Source organism: Tachyglossus aculeatus, chromosome 26, assembly GCF_015852505.1.
Source record: "Tachyglossus aculeatus isolate mTacAcu1 chromosome 26, mTacAcu1.pri, whole genome shotgun sequence".
Classification (NCBI taxonomy): Eukaryota; Metazoa; Chordata; class Mammalia; order Monotremata; family Tachyglossidae; genus Tachyglossus; species Tachyglossus aculeatus.
This window is the reverse complement of record NC_052091.1, coordinates 13,068,179-13,093,371: the sequence shown is the minus strand read 5'-3', so window position 1 is coordinate 13,093,371 and position 25,193 is coordinate 13,068,179. Positions and strand designations below refer to the sequence as shown.

The 25,193-nt window shown below is 47.2% G+C and overlaps 2 protein-coding genes across 5 annotated transcripts in view; one reads left to right on the top strand and one right to left on the bottom strand.

The window, feature by feature from the left end:
• The window catches only part of SCAPER (S-phase cyclin A associated protein in the ER), a 291,810-nt gene extending 286,073 nt beyond the window's left edge, over positions 1-5,737 (top strand). For all 4 annotated transcript variants that reach the window (XM_038767151.1, XM_038767150.1, XM_038767149.1 and 1 more), the window contains 3 exons: positions 250-441; positions 2,458-2,509; positions 5,278-5,737. In XM_038767151.1, coding sequence (XP_038623079.1) covers positions 250-441; positions 2,458-2,509; positions 5,278-5,381 — 348 coding nt within the window. In that variant the 3' untranslated portion in view covers positions 5,382-5,737. The remainder of the gene's footprint in view (positions 1-249; positions 442-2,457; positions 2,510-5,277) is intronic.
• A 10,899-nt stretch (positions 5,738-16,636) lies between these two features.
• Positions 16,637-24,589, bottom strand: ISL2 (ISL LIM homeobox 2). The gene is made up of 6 exons (XM_038767499.1): positions 24,507-24,589; positions 23,494-23,683; positions 22,563-22,825; positions 20,509-20,792; positions 18,731-18,898; positions 16,637-16,991 (listed from the first exon to the last, which is right to left on the bottom strand). Exons 1-6 carry the CDS (start codon positions 24,562-24,564, stop codon positions 16,875-16,877), a joined length of 1,080 nt encoding a protein of 359 aa, XP_038623427.1. The 5' UTR covers positions 24,565-24,589; the 3' UTR covers positions 16,637-16,874.
• Between the last annotated feature and the right edge of the window lie 604 nt (positions 24,590-25,193).

The following is a 25,193-nucleotide window of genomic DNA, read 5'->3' as shown; positions in this document are numbered from 1 at the left end:
CTTTTGTGGATGGGCTTTTGTTGTTGTTGTACTTTTATTTAGAAATTGAGGTTTTCCTTCATCATTTTCCACTCCTTTAAAAATATTGCTTGTGGGTTTCTGCCGAATTTGGGGAGATGGACAGCTGTTCTCAGTTTTCTTTACTATAAGTTAATGGACATTTTTTCCAGCATCCTCATTTACCAAGGACGGCTTTGACCTTCGACAGCCGACCCAGGTGTCCTGATGTTCTGTGACTTTGTATTTCAGGTAATCGTACAGTCCGGCCGCCACCCCACAGTGCTCCAGAAGCTCTGCCAGTTGCCTTTTCAGTATTTCAGCGATCCTCGCCTAGTCAAAGTGCTGTTCCCTTCGCTGATAGCTGCTTGTTACAATAACCCGCAGAACAAGCTCATTCTGGAACAGGAGATGAGCTGTGTTTTACTCTCCACGTTCATTCAGGTACAGATTGCCCCGATGCACAGGTCCGGCGTGAAAACAGCCCTGGGGCCATTTTAGCTTGGTGTTCTGGAACTTTGGGTACAGGTTTGGTTTGTTGTTGGGGTGGGGGGGGGTTGTTTTGTTTTTGAAAAAATAAACTATCCATTTTTCTCTGCCCTCCTCTTTATTTCTTTATTTGAGCTGACTTTCTCCATGATAAAATTAAATAACTAGATAGCACTAAGTAGTATAGTTTCAGTTTGCAGCATTTTGGAGTATTTTATTAAGTCTTTGGCAAACTTCGTTTGTGGCAAATAGTAGTGGCGTTTTTTGTTTTACTTTTTCCCAAGCTTTAGGTGATGTGTTTTAGTCCACCAAATGTTAAAATTTTATAGTTTTCTACTTCACTGACAAAACAACTCTGGAATGGCACTGGTACACTTTTGGTATAAATTGTATGATTTCCAGGTTATGTAGATTCAGTTCATATTGAGAAAATGAGGGCCTGCTATATTTTTGCAATGTACGATTGGAAGTTGATGTTAGTACACTGTAGAGCAAACTTTGCAGTACTTGAGTAAAGTTAGTGTTGTTGTTATAGTTATATTTTCCTGGTCTAAAGGCATAGGGGTAATTGAATGCAGAAAGTGAAGTTGGTTGTAGCTAGTATTTGCTAATTAGTCTGGATTTTTTTGTCGTATGTTATTTGCGGATACTAGTAATTTTCCGCTGAAGTATGGAAACCAAATGCATTTCATTAGTGTCTTTATTCTGGGTGATATGAATTACTTTTGTACTTGTTTCCTGTTTTAAATGTGTAGAGAAAAGAATTGTTTTTAAGCAGATTTAGCACAGTTTCTTAAACTTGAGATAGAATTAGTGCTTTTTACAGTCCTCAGTGAAAAGATTAGGGCAGAAACAACATTACATTGCTGTTAGAGCTATAATTTTCAGCAGTTATTTTGTTTTGGATACTGAGTTGTATTTTCTATGACTATTTGGAAGTCAAACCCTGCAAGCCCTTTGCTTTACCTTAAAATTTTTTAGGAAAATGTTCAGGAAGTAAATTATGAGGTTTAACAGATTCTAACCATCATGTAAGCGTTTAGCATTTTTCATATATTTTCAGGAATTGAAGGTTTCTTTAAAAATACAAATTTCTTGTATGGGTTTGTTTTTTTTAATCTGGTATTTTCAGGCCCAGAATATGCATTTTGGCCAAATTTAAGTCTTTTATTTAAATAGTGTATAGTTTGAGATAATATTAAAATATATTTTGCTTTATATGAAACATGCAATATATTTGAAATAAAACTGTACAAAAAGCTTCTAATTTCCCTATGCTCTTGTGTAAGTTACTTGTAACCTTTACCTTTAACTGGTTAAAGTACAAAAAAATCAATATATTTAAAAACTCTAATTTCATTTAACAAATGAACAGCCTTTCTTAAATGACCTGTCATCAACATGCCCTGGGAAAACTATCTTTGCTTAAAATGTAAACATATTTTACATTATTTAAATTATTTTTGAATTGTGTTATGCATCCAAATGGATTCTTTCTCCTGTCTTATAGTTTTATAGCTAAAGTAGTATAAATAAAATAAGGATTACAGAATTACTTTTCATTCATCCAACAATCTTTGTTTTTTATGCAGCCAGATCTTTTTTGTTTGTTTCTCAAATGGAAATTTGATCAAAATGAAAATTAGGGATTAATAATATGACTGTGTTTTTCAGAATGGGCTGTAACTTTTTTCCTGTCTCTTAGTAGATAGAAGCCCTTTATGGAAAGTGTAATAAAAGCAACTGTATATAATAGGATTTAAGTGTTGCCACTCTTCAGTTTTAATTTATGATCATCTTGGCTGAATTACATTTATAAGTTTCTTAAGTTTTTATATCTGAAATCCAAACTGGATTTCTGATTCTCCAACCTGCTCCCCCAGCTAGGGGATCCAGAAATATATCCACAGTCTATTATATTGAAACTCACTTTTGTATACTAGGACTAATTGGGTTTTTTTACTTGCATAGGACTTTGCACAGAGTCCAGGCCAGATGGATAATCAGTCTTCTCTACAAAGGGGTATGTAAAATCATGAATTGGGAGGTATACTGTATATAGCTATTTCTCATTTTGATATACTGTTACGGAAATGAATTAATCATATCACTTAGAATGTGGAATTTGTCATAGTACCTGAGGCTCAGGTTTCAAACATTAAAGCAAAAAAAAAAAAAGAAATTATAGATCTAAGTCCCAAGAAAGAATGAATGTCAGCATTTACCTCAAAGAAAAACCTGATAGGTGGAAGGAAAAACAAATCCATACATTCGTGTAGTTTTGCAAGCTACTTTTTATAGGGGATATGAGAAGCGGGAAAGGGTGAATATATAACTGCTCTATATTGGGGAGGAGGTGAGTCAGAAAAATCTCATTTATACCAACTCTTTCCCCAGGGCTTCAGAAATGCTGAATTTTCAATATCGGGGAATGAATTTGCCCCTGCAATTATTATCAGAGAAAGGATCTTTTATAAAAAGAAAACAATGAATCAAAACAATTATTCCAGATTATTAATGTTGTTGCAGATCGCCTGAGCAAAGTGAAAGATGTATCCTAGTAGATTTAGCCAGCCTGGGCTTCTCTCTTCAGTGACACAATTAGTATGATTGATGATAACCGATCCAATCAGCGGTAACAGCTTGAATAATTTTTTAACCGGGAATCTAAGACCTTGATCACTATTAATATTTGTTATGTGAAGAAAAACATCAACTAAACAGAGCGCAGATGCTGAAAGATTTACAAGACCTTTTCTATTGCTCTCCTGCTGGGGTGCTTCCTCTGATAAGAGTTAAATACCAGAGTTTTAAAATGCATTTTACATTCAAATTGTGGTTTCTATCTAGATTTTAACAGTGGAACACAGATTTTCTTAGTTTTTTTTGTCTCACGGTGCTGAAGTGACAAATACCTTGATACTGAAACCTCAGTGTAGACTTTCCAGATTCCTTCTTTTTGTGTCGAACAGTTTCCTTCAAAACTCTGAGATCATTCTGCCCTCTGGAGCACCCGGCTTTTAAGCAGGCTGGCCTGACTCGGTGTGTTGTCTCAAATTCTTCCCCCTTCCCTTCCCTTACCTCCTTCCCTCCCATCTCCCCCCAAAAAACCAACAAAGATGTTTGTGGAACCTTTTAGCACCTGCTCATTTGAAGGACAGAGCAACAACTGCTGAAGTTGTTACATTGTCATGAAAAAGCTTCGTGTTCTGTTGAGCCAGTTACATGGAGAAGTAAACCTTTCAGAAACTTAAGTCAACAGCATACCCAGCACTCTCCTTCGTCTAATTCAGTGTCATATGCTCGTTCTGCTTGACTAGAAAGGCTTATTTTGCGTATTGCTGGATAACTATTTAAGAAAAACAGACACTCCTGAGGGTCATTTTTGGCTCTCCAGGGAGACAATACTAAAAGGCATTTTAAATACGTGAAAATCCTTTCAAGAACTCTTCTAAGGTTTTTTTTCAATAGGACAGTGAATTTTTGGTTAGCAAGAAAGGGGTCGGGAATTCTTTTTCCTCTACTGTGCTTTTAAGCATTTTCTCACGAACATGAGGATGAGTCACCATTTGCCTGTTTGGAAGGCGATGTTCCAATGGCAGGCTTTGCCTGCCGCGGTGGGCCTGTTAAGGATATCTTGGCATTTCTGGAACTGGACTTGGAGGCATTAGAGGGCGAAACCAATTTTCCAGGGAACATCTTCCCTTGTCAGCAGAGGTTTCTCTGTAATCCAAATTACAGTTGGCCCGATCCAAGTAAATGAAAGTCTGGGATTGATTTGTTCATTGCCTGGTAAAGAGGTCTCCCAAAATTTGAGTATGCTCTTAGCTATGTCCTGGGAAAATTCAATTGATTCTACTTTGAGTTTTAATTGTGCAGCTCTGGCACCAGTTTCTCCCTTCACATGCCGTGAATTTCATAACATCGAATCTTCATGAAATTCTTTTAGAAGTTTGGGGTTTGTTGCTAATGTGGACACTAAAGAGTAGAGATGTTTTTAATAGTCTCTGTTTTTTTCCTGCTAGCAGTCTTCTTTTATCTTTAAATAAAAAAGATCCAATTTGGTTCTTTTTTTAATGGCCGCAAGTATGGTCTAATTGGTCCCCTTAAGATTGTAAGGCTGGTATTTGATAAGCATTTATTATATGCCAAGCACTGTACTAAGCACTGGAGTAGATACAGGACAATCTCCCCCAGCACATGAGGCTCTGTCGAAGTTGGGCGTTTGCTTAAATGCAGAATTGAGCTTTGAGGACTGAAAATGCTCTTAGTACAATCCTAAATGTAAAATATTTCACCATGTCTGTGAAAGGAACAAACTTTTCATGGTTTACTTTTTGCCTGGAGGCTAAAAATGTAAGCAATGGTAGGGACCAAGGCACAGATCTGTCTCTTTATGACTGAATGTTCAGGGAGGAAACAAAGGAGCAGCCTTGATTGCTGATGTTTTTTAGTTCAGTAGATCTGATGTTAGGATGGTACTTTACTGCTGAGCAGCCTTGATTGCTGATTTTTTTTTAGTTCAGTAGATCTGATGTTAGGATGGTACTTTACTGCTGGTTCACAAACAGCCTTTTTCGTAATATGGTGCCAAATTTATTCTAGCTGGATCGTGCCACAGAGACATGGGTCGAACGATGTTGACTTCTGTTTTAATTTTTATATTGTTAATGAAGGTATTACTGTTTTCTCAAGCTTTAACAATGCATACTTGTTCCAAATCCCTTGAATCCGAACTTACTTTTTATGGCTGTAAAGATTTTTCATGTAACTTTGTGTTCTTTCTCTCAGACAAACTCTTCAGTTCCCAAGATCATCTTGAACTGTCAAACAGATTCCCTCAGCAGGTCTGGGAAGAAGCACGTCAGTTTTTCTTGAAAAAAGAGAATAAATAAGTTTGTTTTGGACGGTTTTTGCTTTTGAATCTCAATATTTTAATTGTTAAAGCCAACACGTTAACTATGTTCTTTGAAAACTGTCATGATGAAGTTTTGGTACTCCAGATACCCGCATTGTAGATATTTGGTATATACTTTGCACTATTTATAATTATTGTAGATACTTTAATGGTCTAGTTTATAATTTTGCAAGTTTGGGTTTGTTTCATATATGTACAATACCATGGGGTTTGGAAACTTCTTCCCTGTTATGTGGTACATCTTGCACTGTAATTCTGGTTAAATTAGGTTAAAAATTTTGAAGTGTTCCTGTTCAATATACTGTATCTTGTAATAAAATAACTTATTCAGTTTGTGATGTGTTTTTATATTTTAATATTGCAGTATTCATGTTTTCACTATCTTGTTCAGCTAAAAACAAGTTTGAAACAAAAAAAAAATGTAAGTCAGTCCTGAAGTATAATTTAATTGTTTGGACCTACTTAACTTTTCCATGGTGAGGTGATGTTGGTGGGGGTTTTTTAATGTTTATAAAATTTTTGAAAACTAACCTTTTCTGAGTAGCATATAGTAGTGATTTAATCCAATTAATGTGTCTTGCTGAGGTTGGAAAATCCCCAAATTGTGCTGTTTAATATTTATAATTTTTTTTAGCATTGTTAAGCTGGAATTATTTTCCAGGATCAAAGAAGTGATTTCTTAAGATAACTTAAATCTTTGTGAGTTACTGCAAAGAAAACAAAAATCATGATTTTAAAATTAAAGGTAATTATTCATCGAGTGAAATGTTAAAGGGTTAATAGAAATACCAGTCAGTATTTAATAACCACGTTGTGAGTTGTCTTTAGTCTTAAAGAAGCAGAGAAGCAGCGTGGCTCAGTGGAAAAGAGCATGGGCTTTGGAGTCAGAGGTTGTGGGTTCAAATCCCAGCTCCGTCACTTGTCAGCTGTGTGACTGTGGGCAAGTCACTTCACTTCTCTGGGCCTCAGTTACCTCATCTGTAAAATGGGGATTAAGACTGTGAGCCCCATGTGGGACAACCTGGTCACCTTGTAACCTCCCCAGCGCTTAGAACAGTGCTTTGTGCATAGTAAGCGCTTAATAAATGCCATCAGTATTATTATTATCATTATTATTATTATTATTAAAGAATTCAAATATGAGGCATACATTGAGAATTGGTGTGCAGATCACCCCACCAGCAAACTCTGTACAGTATTTCCAGTCCGTTGTCTCATTTCTGTTTCAAAGCCAGACATTTTTTTTCTATACTTATACATCTTTACTCAGATCCCAGACTCCGGGGTAGGATTTCTTCCTCATAAATCTGTGTCCTCCGATCACTCAGGTTACAGTTCAGCATACAACCTCACCATTTTAATTAGTCTCGGAAAAGGTTGCTGTCACTGGGAGATTACTAAAAAGGTAAACTGAAGAAAGCCTATTCCATAATGTCAGCTCTCAAAAGAAGGGGAAGGAGACATGGAGAGAAAATTATATAGTAAAGAAGAATTTGGGGGCTTTCCCACCTTCACCTAATGCTCCTTGTGGGCAGGGACTGTGTCTACTAACTCTGTTATATTGTATTCTCCCAAGCGCTCAGTAGAGTGCTCACAGAGGAGTTAAGTGACTCGCCCAAGGTCATGCAGCAGACAAATGGCAGCAAACCTTGTGATTCCCAGGCCCGTGCCCTATCCCTATGCCATACTGCTTATCTGTCGATGGTTATCGATTGATCTCTGCTATGTACTGAGCGCTCGCTCGCTTTGTGGAGAGCCCTGCACAAAACGCTCGGGAGGGTACACTACAACAGAGTCGGTAGAGGGGACCCCTGCCCACAAGGAGTTTAGAGGAGGAGTTGGGCCTTAAAAACAGATTATTGGATTGGTTTCATCACACCCCACAGACAAACGTTTTCAGTCAGTGCCTGCCAATGACAAAGGAAGAAATCATCTTTAGGAGGCGTGAAGATGGAGCCATCTAGTCTCAGCTTGCTACCGCATCATTTTTGCCTCATGATGGCTTCTGCTTAATTACTCGGTTTTATGAAGAAAAATTGGATCTCGCACCTGCAGTATTGGGGAACATCCAGCTCCTCAATTTTACTAGCTTTTGGCCCGCTACACATCTGCCATACACCCCCTGGCCTGGAATGCCCCCCCTCCCCACATCTGCCAAGCTAGCTCTCTTCCTCTCTTCAAGGCCCTACTGAGAGCTCACCTCCTCCAGGAGGCCTTCCCAGACTGAGCCTCCTCCTTCCTCTCCCCCTCCTCCCCCTCCCCATCCCTCCCACCCTGCCTCCTTCCCTTCCCCACAGCACCTGTATATATGTATATATGTTTGTGCGTATTTATTACTCTATTTATTTATTTTACTTGTACATATCTATTCTATTTATTTTATTTTGTTCATATGTTTTGTTTTGTTCTCTGTCACCCCCTTCTAGACTGTGAGCCCACTGTTGGGTAGGGACCGTCTCTATGTGTTGCTGACTTGTACTTCCCAAGCGCTTAGTACAGTGCTCTGCACACAGTAAGCACTCAGTAAATACGATTGATTGCTCTGCCCGACAAGTGCTCAATAAATACGATTGATGATGGAAGTGCTGTTTTAAACCAACACAAAATGTCTGAGTTTTCTAGTAAAATGGGTCGATTTACAACTCTACTGAATGGGATTTGAATTTCTAGAGGAGGAAATGGAGATATCCAAAGCTAGAAATATGGTTGATGTGCTAACAGTGACTTTCTGACTTCCTACCAGAACCCTGAGGAAGCAAGAGTGAGAAAAGGCTTTAGAGCTGCTGTAATGCTGTAATCCTATTTCAAAGATATATCCTGTTGCCTGAACATCAGAGTTTGGAGAGTTTGGGTTTGTTGGCTTTTGCTTTTTGTTTTTGGGTTTGGTTTTCTGTTGTTGTTGTTTTGCTGGGGTGGGGAGGTTGGAGGCTGAAGTTGAAGCGGTGAGAGAAACGGTTAGAGAAATCATTTGCAGTTTTCCTAGCTGGGCATCTGAATAGTTGTGGATCCAAACGAATTCAGACTAACTTGGCGGGTAGGAAGTTGGAATTACGGGTGTTGAAATGCTTGACACCTACTGCCAGCTCCCTCTGGGGAAGCCTGATAATGGCATTACTGGGACATAGTTTCCAGACCCATCATTTAGCTGTTGTCTTTTCGGGATGCCTGAGTGTTGTGATTCCTCTGTTGCCTCTACTTTAGGAGCCAGTGCCTAGCTCCAGACGACTGAGCTTCACATTCTGTTCCGGAAAGGGGAGGAAAGCAAACGCTCCTCTTATCTTATTTCACTCGTCGCTTTTTCCCCGTAGTCGGGGCCAGGTTGCTCAGCTCCATCGCGCCCAGTAGCGCCCCAGGGCCCTAGTGCCAAGACCTAGCTGGCTCTCTGCCATCTGTTAGCCTGAAGGGCCTTGAAGGCTGGGGCAGGAGCCACTGATGCGCCTGGCCCCGTCCCCAGGCTGCGGAGCCCTGCCCTCCAAAGCTTTCACCCCCTGGACCTTTGGCTTGGAGGTTGATTGCTCCAGCAATTTGTAGATACGTACATATGTATAAATTATATATCATTTGTATTCAGGTCTGTCTCCCCTCTAAACTGTAAGTACAGGCCTGGGAGTCAGAAGGATGTAGGTTTCTAATCCCAGCTCCGCCTCTTGTCTGCTGTGTGACCTTGGGCAAGTCACTTAACTTCCCTGGGTCTCAGTTCCCTCATCTGTAAATTGGGGGTGAAGACTGTGAGCCCCTTGTGGGACAGGGACTGTATCCAACCTGATTAGCCTGTATCTACCCCATTGCTTAGAAAAGTGCTTGACACATAGTAAGCACTTAACAAATACCATAAAAAAAAACTGGTTGTGGGCAGGGAAAGTGCCAACTCTGTGGTATTATACTCTCCCAAGCACTTAGTAGAGTGCTTTTAGACTGTGAGCCCACTGTTGGGTAGGGACTGTCTCTATATGTTGCCAATTTGTACTTCCCAAGCGCTTAGTACAGTGCTCTGCACATAGTAAGCGCTCAATAAATACGATTGATGATGATGATGATACTGCTGTGCACACACTAAGAGCTCAATAAATACCACTAATGTTGATGATGGATGACCCAGCTAGAAGCAGCATGGCTTAGTGGAAAGAGCATGGGCTTCGGAGTCAGAGGACGGGTGTTCTAATCCCACACTTGTCTGCTGTGTGACCTTGGGTAAGTCACTTCACTTCTCTGTGCCTCAGTTACCTCATCTGTAAAATGGGAGCTAAGATTGCGAGCCCCACGTGGGACAACCTGATTACCTTGTATCTACCCCAGTGCTTAGAACACGGCTTGGCACATAGTAAGCATTTAACAAAAACCATAATCATTATTATATTATTAGTCAGGGGTGAGCTAGGAATCGACCTCCAGACTGTAAACTCAATGTGGGCAGGGAATGTGTCTGTTTATTGTTGTATTGTACTTGCGCTTGGTACAGTGCTCTGCACACAGTAAGGGCTCATTAAAAACGATTGAATGAATGAATGAACGAAGCTGCGGAGAAGGGACAGCCCTGGGTGCGCAGGCGGTGACACAAGCGCAAGAAGGGAGCGCGGGCATTGCCTTGTGGCTCTGTTCAATGCCCCGCGGGGCAGGCCTGGGAATGTCTATGTCACTGTGGTGGCCACGTAGGCCAAGCCCAAAGCCAAGCGCCTGAAATCCCCCCCTCCCAGCCAGCCTTTGGGGGCTAATGAAAGCCCTCTGGTGACCTTTCTGTGCCACACAAAGTTAGGGTTTCCCGAAGCCCTGCCCTCAAACGTTTGGGGCTGAGGAGGACTCGCAATTCTTCCGACCGAAAGGAACAATCAAATATTTATATGATTTCCTGCAAGACGGTTCACAATAGAATATATTCCTTATCTGGTCGGAGTTGTGCCAGAAATCCATAAATAATTAAGACAGCTGTGATTAACCTCCCAGAACCAGAGCAGGATTCGCAATCAAACATTTAATTGAAATGGCCGGCGAATGATGCCATTTTTTCCCTACTTGCCGGCAGGCCTCCGGGTTTGTTAGGAGCAGGACGGCGGGTCTCGGGTGCCCTCAGAGATGCGAGGCCTGGACTGGGTCCGGAGCCTCTTCAGCCCTCGAGGTCAGCGAGGGTGAGACGAGGTCTGAGCCCCTGGCTCAGCTCCATCTGACCCTCACATTGACCCCCAGCCCTGGGCTCGGGGCCTCTGCGAGCATTCTGCTGAGGCCCAGAGGCTGGAGGTCCTGGGCGGCCTCCATAAACCGAGGCGACTGTGCGGCCTCTAGACTGTGACTCATCGTGGGCAGGGATTGCCCCTCTTTATTGCTGCATTGTATTTTCCCAAGCACTTAGCACAGTGCTTGGCCCACATTAAGTGCTCACTGGTCTGAGCACTGACTGAGCCCCAGACTGAGCCCCTTCCTTCCTCTCCCCCTCGTCCCCCTCTCCATCCCCCCATCTTACCTCCTTCCCTTCCCCACAGCACCTGTATATATGTATATATGGTTGTACATATTTATTACTCTATTTATTTATTTATTTATTTTACTTGTACATTTCTATCCTATTTATTTTATTTTGTTGGTATGTTTGGTTCTGTTCTCTGTCTCCCCCTTTTAGACTGTGAGCCCACTGTTGGGTAGGGACTGTCTCTATGTGTTGCCAATTTGTACTTCCCAAGCGCTTAGTCCAGTGCTCTGCACATAGTAAGCGCTCAATAAATATGATTGATTGATTGATTGGTCTGCCGTGTGACCTTGGGCAAGTCATTTAGCTTCTTTGTGCCTCAGTTCCCTCATCTGTAAAATAGGGTTGAAGAGTGTGAGCCCTATGTAGGTCAGGGACTGTGTCCAACCGGATTTTCTTGTATCTACCCCCAGCACTTAGTGCCTGGCACATAGTAAACGCCTAAGAAATACCATTATTTGTAGTAATAGTAGTAGTAGTAGTAGTAATAAATTAGATTGAATGAACGAAGGGGGTTTCAGGCCAAGCCGGGGGTCTACTGGCCCATCCCGGAGTTTATTTGTATTGAAGTCTGTTTATTTGTACTGGTGTCTGTCTCCCCTCCTCTGGACTGTGAGCTCGTTGTGCGGAGGAATTGTCTTTGTTTATTGTTGTATTTTACTTTCCCAAGCGCTTAGTATAGTGCTCAGCACACAGTAAGCGCTCAATAAATACGATTGAAAGACGGAAGGGGGTCTAAGGCCCAGCCGGGAATCTACTGGCCAGCGCGGGTTTATTTATTTTCATTGATGTCGGTTTATTTGTTTTGATGTCTGTCTCCCCCCTCACTCCGCCCTCCCCAGACCGTGAGTTGGTTGTGGGCAGGGATTGTCACTCTTTATTGTTGTAGTGTCCTTTCCCAAGCGCGTAGTACAGTGCTCTGCACAGAGTAAACGCTTGATAAATACGATTGAATGAATGTGTGAATAGACCGGGCTGCTAACCCCACTCCCGGCCTGGAGGGAAGGCAGTTTGGCTGTGGATTTTGGGGACCGTGGAGTGGGGGTGGGGGGGCGACCCCCTGTACCCCTACCCCTAAAACTCTCCGGCGACTGTCCCGTACCTGGGGGGAAGGAACTCTGACCTTCCCCTGCCCTCTTGGTGCGAATCTGCCCTCGTGGCCCTGCCTGTCATCACAGCGTTCACTCTTCTGCCCTCGCCCATAAAACCTGTCTGCCTCCCTGGGCCCTGTCAGTTCTTCCGGGGCATTAATCCAGGCCTGGAGTTGTGAGCCCAGGGCCCTGATGACTCTCCCCTGTAGCCCCCCAGGAGCCCCAGCCCACCCCCACCCGCTCCTCTCCATCATCCCGGCTCTTTCCCAGAGGTGACCCTAAAGCAGCCTCCCCTTTGACCACGAGCTCATCCTCTGAGGTCAAGACAACGCATATGTTGGTGGTCGCCCCAAAGGCCCACTTCTCTTCCTTTAGACGGATCAATCGCCAACAGCCTGGTGCTTCGGGTCTCCCTCTTTCTCCCTCTTTCTCTTGCGGTTTCTGCTGCATCACAGCTCCTTGATGGCACCGAGAACTGGTCTTACAAAAGCTTCCCAACTCCCCGTCCGTTCGGCACACCAAGTGTCCCTTTAATGTGCTCTCCCTTTTGGCTCCTTGCCCCCCCCCCCCCCAGACATTACTTTTAATTTGTCTCCATTAAACTGCATTTTCCACGCAGTGTCCCCGTCATCTAGCGTCCCAGTCTCTCTGCATCTCGTCACGTGCATTCTTTTTTCTTCACGTCCCTCATGGGAGATATAATCAGCAAAGTCTGCCCCGAACAAAAAAGCCCCCAATCGCTCCATTTCCACATTAGAAAGAGCCCTTTCCCTTTGCATGTAAAGCCATGGAGAATCCCTTTGCAGTTGTCCTCCTTCGTCCCTTTTCTTCCTTTCTCTTCCAAATGCTAATGGGATTCTTGTACTCCTTAATTTTCATGCATGTTAAAGAAACAGCCACTCTAAAGGCAGCATCCCAAGGGAGTATCCCTAACTCCCTAACACCCCTTCTTTAACAAAACCTGTGTTCGCGTCTTCTAATCGAAGCAGTTTTCAACGTGTTCGCGGTGCAAACACCCCCGTTGTGCTGCCTACTCATCGAAAAGCTACTTGGGGGTTTTCGCTTGTTTATTTTTATGGCAGTTTTTCAAAAAGATGGGGGGGGGTGCCTCTAATTTATATCCTTTTCAGGAGACTACCACTTCTCTATCAATCGCGTAGCGTTTTGTTTATTCGCTGCCAGAAATGATTCTGATTAAATCTAATAGCTAAGATCCGGTACCTCCCTTCCCTCCCCCATAATTTCCTATATTAATGTTTTAGTACCCTTAAACGAATATTTCATTTTTTTAAAAGTTCGGTAAGCAGAATGCACTGCACTTGCAATCGCCAGGTGGAAAATACGAGGCATTTCTGGCTACCGTGGATAATTTAATTTACAAGGAAATCCCTACTGTGGTAAAGAAAATGTTCTAAGATCTGAGAATCTGTACAGCTGATATTCTTTATTAATGTAGTTAACTCCTCATGGATCTGACACCCCACCAGGGATTGCTGTAATAGGATCTTTTCAGAATCAGATTTTTTTTTTTCCTGAAGCCAATGTTGAAGATGCTTCCCCTAGCCGGGATGATGAACACTGACGTTGCAGGAAAGAAAGCACGTGGAGCCAAGTACCACGACACGATAACAAAAATGTTACCAAAGAATCTTCGAAGGGCTGCATTATTTTTTTCATATTCGGAAAGGATAAATCTATATTTGCGTCCAGAAGGGGTGGGATAATGAATTAATTATTTTACGTTCTAAATTAAGAAAAGATAAGCGCTCGTGACCTTGGGTGTACGTGCATGTTTCCAGTCACAAAAGAAGAGTGGGCTAAATTTCAAAGACAACCAGAAACGGCCAAAAAAGTTACTATTCAGGAAGTTTGGACTGTCAGTTTAAAAAAAATGAGAAAAAAGAATTTGGAGTATCTATTCTGTGGGTGGATAGAAATTAGAGTTCTACTTTTCTGAATTTAGCCCCCTTGTCCAGCAACCGGAAAACGGGGAAAAAGGAGAGTGAATTTCTGGCTAGGAGGGAATGGTCTAAGTTAGAGAGACGCTTCAATAAACCCAACCTTACTTATTAAAACCGTATCTGGTTAGTTCAGAGGTAAAGCTGGACCTCATTAACCCTGCATATCTTTCCCCTTATCTCTGAGTTTGCAGGATCGCTTCCTAAATCCTGAGGATGGGGATGTTCCCCCGTAATTCTTTTACCAGCGTCACCTTGACTTTCAGGAAGAAAAAAACGGACCCGTCTCTAACTTTCCCACCTCCTCCTCACTCTCTCTCTCTCTCTAATAGGCGGCAAGAAGCTTTCCTGCTTAAAAGCGGGGCGGAGAAGGAGAAGAAAGCTTTGCTTGCAGAGGTCTCAAAAAAAAAAATCGGAGTGAATTGCAGCCAGTAAAGTTTACAGAAGACGCCCAATTACAGTACCTTTAAGCTGCTATTGGAAGTGAACCTCAAATGCACTTTCCCATCCCAGCCCCTCCTGAGTGCAGAAGGAGATATGCGTTCATTGATAAATGATCTTTTCCTGAGGCTGTGCGGGAAGAAAGCGCTCGGGGCCCAGTTGACCGGGAATAGTTAGCCGGGAAAACCAGAGAGGGGGGAGAGGCCCCCCCAGGAGCCCACCGAGTGATCTCTGCTGGAGGAACGGACCGTCCCAGAGCCGCCAAAGAGTTAAATATTTGTGAACGGAAAAAAAACCTGAGCCCTCCCGGTTTTCGTGCTTGCCCGGAGGCCCGCTGGAGATTCGGTATCTCTCGGTTATTTCCTGCGATCACTAAAGCCAGTTTTCGAAAAAAAGCCAAGTCGCCGGGGTTTGAAATGTCACACCAGGTGACCTGGGCACGGCGTATCCAGGGGCCCTCCCCAGCCCCCTCCTCCCACCCGGGCGACCCTCCTCCCCCTCCACTTCGGGTCTGGAAAGAAAATAAACCGAGGACACGCCAGACTGGTTCTGGGTGGACTTATTTTCCCCCGGCAGCGGCCAGCCTAGCGGGGCTTGTTGGGGCTCCTTCGGTGTATCGCTTGCAGGTGATGCCAGATGCAGATAAGGGGCCGCCCCGGCCTTCTCCTCTGTCTAGACTGCAGAATTAATAAATGCAATGAGATTGATCCCATCGCGCCCCCTCCCTGGGGACAGCCGGGGCGTCCCCTTCAGGACGAGCCCCCCTCCCGTAGGATAGATGATGATGATGATGATGATGGCATTTGTTAAACGTTTACTATGTGCAAATTACTCTTCTAAGCGCTGGGGAAGATACACGGTCATCAGGTTGTCCCACGGGGGAGGGGGGGGGCCTCACAGTCTTCATCCCCATTTGACAGATGAGGCCACTGAGGCCCAGAGAAGGGACTTGCCCAAAGTCACACAGCTGACAAGGGGCGGAGCCGGGATTTGAACCCATGACCTCTGGCTCCCAAGCCCGGGCTCTTTCCATTAAGCCTCCCTACTTCTCTGGTTTTGGTTGGGTCTGGGTCTGGGTCTGTCTCTGCCTCTATATGTTGCCAACTTGTACTTCCCAAGCGCTTAGTACAGTGCTCTGCACACAGTAAGCGCTCAATAAATACGATTGATTGATTGATTGATTGATTTTGGTTCCCACGGAAACCAAAATCATCGTCAGTGGTATTTATTGAGCGCTTTCCCCTCGGAGGGCGCACCGTGATAATAATAATGATGATGATGGTGGTGGTGGTATTTGTTAGGCGCTTATTATGTGCCAAACACTGTTCTATGCGCTGGGGTAGATGCAAGATAATAATGATGGCATTTGTTAAGCGTTTATTATCTGCAAAGCACTGTTTTAAGCGCCGGGGAGGTTGCAAGGTGATGAGGTTGTCCCACGGGGGCTCACAGTCGTAATCCCCATTTTACAGATGAGGTAACTGAGGCACAGAAAAGTTGAGTGACTTGCCCAAAGTCACCCAGCTGACAATTGGCGGAGCCGGAGTTTGCACCCATGACTTCAGACTCCAAAGCCCGTTCTCTTTCCACTGAGCCACACTGCTTCTCTACAGTCCCTGTCCCACTAGGGACTCACAGTCTTAATTCCCATTTTACAGATGAGGGAACCGAGGCCCAGGGAAGTGAAGCGGCTTCCCCAAGGTTATTGGGTATTTTCTGATTTTTTTGCTTTTAACAAAACATTTTCATTTCCCCCCCATTTTCTAAACCCGTAGTGCGAGGGAGATGAGGCCCGCGACTGCACCCACAACACACACTGGTGGCAGCGCCGTCGGGTTATTTTTTATTAAGTTCAAAATATCAGTCCCACTATGAACTTGCTGTTCTCACAATAAATAACAATAACTTACTTTTGTTTGTTCGGCAAAGGCTCACACACTCTGTTCTCCGTCCAAAGGATTTGCAAGAAGTCTCGTTTTGCATATATGCGATTTGGGGTTCTCCCCCCGGCTTGTCCTCTCCCCACCTCCCGCAAAGATTCCCCAGGAAGAGGTTGACCAGAAGGGGTGATGCGGGCCTTAGTCCCCCATAGGGAAGTTAGAGAGCAGGGCCGAGGGGAGTGATCGGGGTCCCGTTCCCTGATTTGGGCAAGGAACCCACGTTTCCTTCCAAGAAAACAACGACAAAAAAAAGCCTCAAGGGAGGGGAGACAGAGCTCTGTACAGACTACACCGTATACAGGTTTGCGGGGGGGCGGGGGGGACTAATCCTAGTAAATCCCAAGTAGTTTTGCTTTGAAAAAATAAAACTCCTTCAAGAGGGGCTTCTCCAGTCTGGTGAAGGCAGAGCGCATCCCGGTGCTTTTGGCAGTCAAGAGAGTTGTTTGTTTCTTAAATAATAATTCTTGCTATTATCATTAAAAAGGAGAGTTTTTGGAGAGCTGGAATGGCCTGAGCATGGGCGAGTCTCATGCAGGGAGCATGCGAGATCCACGGGAGGGGCGGCGCGCTGGCCCGGGCTTCTCACGTCTCCACCGGGCTGGGGACCATGCTGTTGGGGGTATCCGGGAGCTGGGAGGATAAGGAGGTCACGTCGCTGCCGGAGGAGTTCCCCAAGGAGCCAGACTCGGAGAAAGATACCTGGGACCGGACAGAGACGGGATGCAGGGTGGAGAGGATGCGGAGGGCAGTGCCCGGGCACATCCCCTCCCCCTGCCCCGAGCAGGGGCAAATGTGCAAAATGCCTCCTTCCCCACATGGACCCCACCGGCCTGGGGAAGGCCAGAGCCCCTAAATTAAGATGATGATGCCTGAAAGGACCCCGCCCGCCCAGGGACTGTGGATGCGGCCTACTTCCAGGCCCGAATTTGGCTAATCCCCCTCCAGGCCAAGGCCCCTGCGGGGGATCGACAGGAATGGATGGATTTGTGAATCCCGGGCCAGGATGCTGCTTTATGCTGCTGGGCTCAGGACGGGTCAGTCCCCTGGACGGGGGGGACTCCCAGTGCGGGGAGAAGGAAGGCACCGCCGTCCCCCCAACTGGGTTTAATAATAATGCCAGTAATAGTAACAATAATGATCATCATCATCATCATCGATCGTATTTATTGAGCGCTTACTATGTGCAGAGCACTGTACTAAGCGCTTGGGAAGTACAAATCGGCAACATCTAGAGACAGTCCCTACCCAACAGTGGGCTCACAGTCTAAAAGGGGGAGACGGAGAACAAAACCAAACATACTAACAAAATAAAATAGAATAGATAGGTACGAATAAAATGAATAAATAAATAATGACAAAATAAAATAAATAGAACAGATATGTACAAGTAAAATAAATAAATAAATAGAGTAATAAATCTGTACAAACATATATACATATATACAGGTGATAATAATGGTATTTGTGAAGCGCTTACTAGGTACGAAGCACTGTTCTAAGCGCTGGGGTAGATACAAGGTCATCACGTTGTCCCACGTGGGGCTCATAGTCTTAATCCCCATTTTCCAGAGGAGGGAACTGAAGCCCAGAGAAGTAAAGTGAGCCCGTTGTTGGGTCGGGACCGTCTCCGTCTGTTGCCGACTCGTCCTTCCCAAACGCTTAGTCCAGTGCGGTGCACACAGTAAGCGCTCAATAAATACGACTGGATGAGCGAATGAAGTGATTCGCCCCAGGTGACACGGCCGATAAGTGGAGGAGTCGGAATTTTTGTTCTGTTGTCTGTCTCCCCCTTCTAGACTGTGAGCCCGTTGTTGGGTTGGGACCGTCTCTATATGTTGCCGACTTGTACTTCCCAAGCGCTTAGTCCAGTGCTCTGCACACAGTAAGCGCTCAATAAATCATCATCATCATCAATCGTATTTATTGAGCGCTTACTATGTGCAGAGCACTGGACTAAGCGCTTGGGAAGTACAGATTGGCAACATATAGAGAAGCAGCGTGGCTCAGTGGAAAGAGCACGGGCTTTGGAGTCCAGAGGTCATGGGTTCGAATCCCGACTCCGCCACATGTCTGCTGTGTGCCCTTGGGCAAGTCACTTAACTTCTCTCAGCCTCAGTTCCCTCATCTGTAAAATGGGGATTAAGACTGTGAACCCCACATGGGACAACCTGATCACTTTGTATCCCCCCCCAGCGCTTAGAACAGTGCTTTGCACATAGTAAGCGCTTAACAAATGCCACCATTATTATTATTATTATTATTATATAGAGACAGTCCCTACCCAACAGTGGGCTTACAGTCTAAAAGATTATTTACAGTCTAATAAATACGACTGAATGAATTAGAACCCACGACCTCCGGCACGCCGGGGATCTAGCTCCCTGTGGGGCCGGGAGGGGAAGGGGCGGGAGGAGGAGGGGAGGGGGTTTAGGACTCACCAGCTGCTGGAAGGCGGGCTGGTCCAGGTCGCTCTGTAGGGCGAACTCGCTGAGCGCTTTCCAGGGCGGCTGGTAAGTCTGCACCTCCACGGCGCTGCCCTGCACCGCGCTGTCGTGGCGGATGGGGCTGCCGGCCACCAGCGGCGTCCCGGTCAGACCCTGCAGGCTCTGGGGGAGGGGGGACGGACCGGGCCCGGGGGTCACACCGGCTCCCCCAAAGAGGCCCCAATTTGGCCCTCTCGCCGGGCCCGCCCCCCTTAATCAATCAATTGTATTTATTGAGCGCTTACTGTGTGCAGCGCTCTGTACTAAGCTCTTATAATAATGGCATTTGTTAAGCGCTTACTGTGTGCACAGCACTGTTCAAATTGCTGGGGGAGATACAAGGTGATCAGGTTGTCAGTCTTCATCCCCAATTTACAGGTGAGGGAAATGAGGCTCAGAGAAGTGAAGGGACTTGCCCAAGGTCGCACAGCAGACGTGTGGCAGAGCTGGGATTCGAACCCATGACCTCTGACTCCAAAGCCCGGGCTTTTTCCACTGAGCTACGCCCTTAAGGCCCTGCCTGTGGCCCCGGATGACCTCTGGAAGATGCGCCCCGGGGAATAAGGCCTGGACGCCCCCCGCCAGGGTCCCTCTCGGTGCCCCCGGGACCCCCCAAACCCGGGGAAAGGATCCCGCCGCATTTCGGGGCGACGAGGAGACCCTCCGGCCTGGCCTGGAGTCAGCCCGCCCTCCCTCTCTCCTCTCCCTGGCCCCTCGGCCCCCGGACCAAGGGTGTTTATTCATTCAATCGTATTTATTGAGCAGTTCCTGTGTGCAGAGCACTGGACTAAGCGCTTGGGAAATACAAGTCTTCCCGCTGACCCGCCGGGAGAGAAATTAGTTGGAGGTCGGAGAGGGGGAGACACCCCCATTAAGCCGGCTACACCCCGAAGAAGACGCGCTCCAGGCCTGGGAGCGTAGAGCTGTAATTTTATTTCTATTGATGTCTGTTTACTTCTGTTGATATCTGCCATCCCCCTTCTTGACTGTGAGTTCGTTGTGGATAGGGATTGTTTCTCTTTATGGCTGTGTTGAACTTTCCCAAGCGCTTAGTACAGTGTTCCGCGGACAGTAAGCACTCAATAAATTATTGAATGAACGAATGAATGGCTGTCTTCCCCTTATTCCCCCCTCCGCCCGCCCCAGACTGTGAGCTCGTTGTAGGCAGGGACTGTCTCTATTGCTGTACTGTACTTTCCCAAGCGCTTAGTACAGTGTTCCGCACAAAGTACGCGCTCAATAAATGACTGACTGAATGAATGGATGGCTGTCTCTCCCCTAACCCCCACCCCCAGACTGTGAGCTCGTTGTGGGCAGGGCCTCTCTCTCTTTGTTGCTGGATTGTACTTTCCCAAACGCCAAGTACAGTGTTCCGCACATAGTGAGCGCTCAAAAAATACGATTGAACGATCTGAATGGGAGGAGAAGGGCGGGAAAAGGGCTCTTTCTGGCCCGGCGTCGTTTATTTACTTTCTGGAGAGGGCGGGCCGGGCCGAGGGCGCGCAGACCCTGCGCTAAACACTCTCGGCCCAGCCGGAGAGGGCAGGAGAGAAAAAAGGGGGGGTGTGGGTCCTCACCATCAACAAACACGGAATGTCGCGTTGGAAAAAAATCCCAACCCTCCACCCTCTTTTTTCCCCCCTGCAAATTTCCAACGAAAAGGAGGGAAAAGGCGTCCCGGCCCCCCACCAGGACCGACCCGGGCCAAAGAGGAGGGTCCGGGGGGGTCTCACCGTCTTGTCGTTGTGCTGCTGCTGTTGCAGCTGCTTCATGAGGATGGATTTCTTCTTGTCCTTGCAGCGCTTGTTCTGGAACCAGACGCGGATGACCCTGGGGCTGAGGCCGGTCATCTCCACCAGCTGCTCCTTCATGAGGGCGTCCGGCCTGGGGTTGGCCGCGTAGCAGGTCCGCAGGGTGTGGAGCTGCTTCTCATTGAGCACCGTCCGGACGCGGGTGGTCTTCTCCGCTTGCTTGTGCACGTGTGGCCTCAGGGACGGCTGCCGGCCGGGCCCGGGGTCTGCGGGGTTGGGGGGGCAAGCCAGTTAGCCCCCCACCCCAGAGGGGCCCAGCCTCCCCCTAACCTTAGGCCCCAAACCCCGGCTCCTGCCTGGCGTGGTCGAGGCACGGTTTTCCCTTCCAACGTTTCTTATTCATCATCATCAGTATTATTATTATGGTAATTACTTAGCGCTTACTATGTGACAGGCACTGCACTAATTGCTGGGGTGGATAGAAGCAAATCGGGTTGGACACAGACCCTGTCCCACGTGGGGCTCGCAGTCTCCGTCCCCATTTGCCTGTCTACTTGTTTTGGCGTCTGAATCCCCCTGCTAGACTGTGAGCCCGTTGTTGGGGTGGTGGGGGGCGACTTTATATGTTGCCGATTTGTACTTCCCAAGCGCTTAGTGCAGTGTTCTGCACACAGTAAGCGCTCGATTGAATGAATGAACGAATTAAGTGACTTGCCTAAGGTCACACAGCAGACAAGTGGCGGAGCGGGGATTGGAACCCATGACCTTCTGACTCGCAGGGCCTTGCTCTATCCATTAAGGCATGCTTCCGTTTCACCTTTTCTTTTTCCTTTATGCAACGAATATTCGTTTCTAGCCCACCCTCCCTCCCCTCGCCCTCCGCCAAGACGCCTCGGGGGTCACCCTCCTGGGTTTACCAGCCAGGTCCATCTAAAAAGCCACCCCCCACACCCACTGTCCTCTCCCAAGCGCTTTGCACAGTGCTCTGCACGCAGTAAGAGCTCAATAAACACCACTGACGGACTAATTTCTGTCTCATTCATTCAATCGTATTTATTGAGCTCTTACTGCGTGCGGAGCACCGTTCTAAGCTCCTGGAAAGTACAATAGAGCACGGGCCGGAGGAGAAGGGGTGGCCCGGGAATCTCCGGTCCTCTCCAGCCCCGGCTCCGCTCCAGTCCATCCCGGGGAACCCCCGCGCCGCCCGGGGAAGATCTGTTTTGTTGGTCCGGGTCCGGCGGAAGGGGTGTCGGCTGGGCCGTGAGTATTGGGCGCAGGGTCTGCGCGCTCCCCATTTCTCCTCCTCCTGGGCCTCCTGGCCTCCTTCCCAGGCCCTGGCCCCCGAGACCAGCCTGTCCCATTCGCTAGCAAAGAAACTCACTTCTACCTCCTTAACCCACCAGTGTGCTGTAATTTACACACACACACACACACACACCTCAGAGCCATTTTAAATAACATTCACTCGGAATGTGCGTGCGGGAATTTCTAAGGTTTTCTCCATCCCCACCCTCTCCTGCCTTCCAATCCCTCGGCAACACCCCCCCCTCCAGTCTCAAACCCCGGACCACCGTCCCAAGTCGAAAGCGTTTCCACCTCGCTCGCAAACTCACTGACCCACACGGGGCGTGCATTTTATGTCCGGTTATGTGCCAGGCTCTCCGGCTTTATCCCATTGCCTCCGCGGGCGGAGGTTCCATCTTCCAACAAACCCCCATCCCACCCCGGCCAGAAGGATCTGAACGTGGTCCGGACGGACGCGGGGATGGTCTGACGGACGCGGGGATGGTCGCTGTGGGATGCTACGGTTGGAAATGGAGGTCGACTGGGTCTGTTCTCGGCCCAGGAGAAGGCCACAACCGCAGTACATCCACGGGGTGCGCCTTAGAAGCAGGCCCAAGGTGGGTGGAGGATGTTCTGCTTTGATCTGTACATGTCAGGGCGGAGATGACCCACACTGATGCACACACACACACTGATACACGCACGCATACATACATTCAGATCCGTGTCCCCTTGGCGGCTGCCGCAGTTACCTGTCAGATGGAGGCCCCGGCTGGTGGGTAAGTGTCCCGGGCTCCGGGGGCTGTCGGCCGAGCCCCGGTCCAGCAGGAGGCCGTGATCGGCCCGGCACAGCAGGTCGTGGTCCCTGAGGGAGAACTCGTCGCCGGGCAACAGCTGGCGGCTGCAGACGGAGCAGCGGAAGCACTCGATGTGGTACACGTTGTCCCGGGCCCGCATCACCAGGTCGCTGCTGCTGAAGCCCACTTTGCACTTGGCGCATTTGATGCCAAACAACCTGCAAGAGCCGAAGAGGGACACGGGGCCCGGGGCCGTGAGGCTTCCTCGGCCTCAGGTCCCCATCCCCGGCCCCCCTGCCTCTCTGCAGGAGCGGGCCCTGCTCTGCTCATCCCCCCCAAACCTGATCCACTCATCCGGGGTGGCCAGGAAAGCTCAGCACAAACCAATGCAGAAAACTAAAACACCCCAAACCCGCCCTCCATCCATCCAATCTTCCGTTCTCTCCCTCTATTATTATTATTTTGTAATCTCGCCCAACAAACCCTGGTTTATATTTCTGGGCCATTCGAGGTGTCCCCGTTTCTAGGTTCATCTTTTCCCGGCCACGGGGAAAACTTTCCAAGAGTCACCCTTTTTTACCGGCTGGTGGTGGTTTAAAAAAAAAAAAACATTTTAAAAATCCAACCTGTCCCCGAGCATCCAACTAAACGGAAAAGCAAGAGGCAACAGCATTTCTCGCCAAGGTCGGCCCTCGCGTGGAGGGGTCGGGGTGAAGGGGGGTTTTCTGAGCAGCGATGGTAGCAAAGAGGGGGGAAGGATAGGAGGGAGGTGATCAAAGGGGAAGACTTGCATAGATGGGTGGGTTTGAAATGAGCGCTAAGGAAATGAGGGGAGGGGGGCTGTTTACTTTCTTTTCAAAAATGGATAAATAGCTTTTTGCATCACCTGATATAATCCCTTTTACAGTATGTCTTGCCATCTCTCACAAAACAAGTGCAGGTCTCATCCAGGTACTGGCTGCATTCAGCGCATTTGAGGCAGGCTGCATGCCACTCGAGGTCCGGGGAGACCTTCAGGATATACTGGTCATGGATTTGACTCCCACAGCCTACACACATGGCAATCCCGGGCTTTTCTACCAGGGGAAAGGAGCAGAGGAGGGAGATTTCAGTACGGGCACGGGAGCTCTCTTTCCGCAGGCAACATCATTCTCGGCAGAACTTTTTCGCAAAAGAATCGCGATCACGGATCGTCCCCGAGGAAAAGGAGATCGACTCTCGCAATGTTCGCTCGTTTGTAAAAGAAAATCCTTCGAAATTGCCACGGTTTCCCCCTCCCCTTTCCCCCAGTACTCTCTATTTTCTCTTTTACGGTTACGTTAACTCGACTCGGACATTTTTTTCCGAAATACTCTGTAGTTCTAAGTGCTAAGATGAAGATGAAAAGGAAGAATAAATAGATGATATTTAAATACAGGAAACATCGAATCACAACTATAAATGGAACAATCCCACCTGCGATTGCTCTCCTCAACACAGTATCCCACCGGACTCTACCCGGAGCCATGTCCACCCAACGGGTCTAATTCAAAAAGATTCATTTTTTTTTCCCCACCCTCACATCCTGAATTAGACCTGCCACTGCGGATTAACGCCCGAGTTAATTTCTTCATTTAAAACACCCCAACCAAACGAAAATGAAGAGAAAACAAACCCTAAATCTGCCAGAAACCAGAAGGAGATTTTTTTTTTCACCCCTGAGCAGCGTGAGAAATAGCATTTAACTACAAAATCAAGACAACCACCTTCCGTAATTGAAAAGCGTTTCTGGGAGAGACAAATGCATTCGTTTCTTGCTGTTTTTCCTCCCAAACCCTCTCGGCAAATAAACCACTTGTAGAATCCGTTAAGCAGTTCTAGTATTCCGACATTCAGGCACGCACAAGCGGAAAGACTTACTCTTGGAATGATCCCCCATAGCACCCAAAAAAGGATAATGAAAAATAATATCCACCATGCAGAAAAGAGATGGGCACAGAGTGGGAGGATGCGGTCGGGCTGCCGGTCCCGGCTCTTTGCTAACTAACTACTCCAGCCTGGAGGAGTTGGGAGTGGAGTCTGCACTGGCCCGCACGCACCATGACGTCAGCACGCTCCAGGATCCAAGGCTAGGGGCGGGATCTGTGACGTCACGGGCGGCCGGGAAGGGCCGGGAGCCGGGATGAGGGACCGGGATGAGGGGACGGGTGGAGGGGGGGATTGGTTGAAAGGGGGCTGGGGGAGACCTGATTGGCCGGGAGTGAACAATGGGACGGAGACTCCCTCCCTACCATTGTGATGGGCAAGGAGGATTCTCTCCTCCCGTCGGGATAAGCGGAGAAGATCCTTTCCTCTCCCTGGCTACAAACGGCAGCAGCAGCAGTTGCAGCAGTTGAGTGTATCCGAGCCCTGACCCGGCAGCCAACTCCTCCGATCTGCTGTACAGCTTCCCACTCAAGAGATGAATGTGACTCTGTAAGAACTGCAGTGCACACCAGTGCCTCAAAATTTGGATTGGGTGGTGGTGGGGGGAGTGGAGAGGGCAGTTTTAAAACGATTTTTCCCCCAAGGAGTCTCTCAGGGGCCTGATAGTTGTCTATATATTTA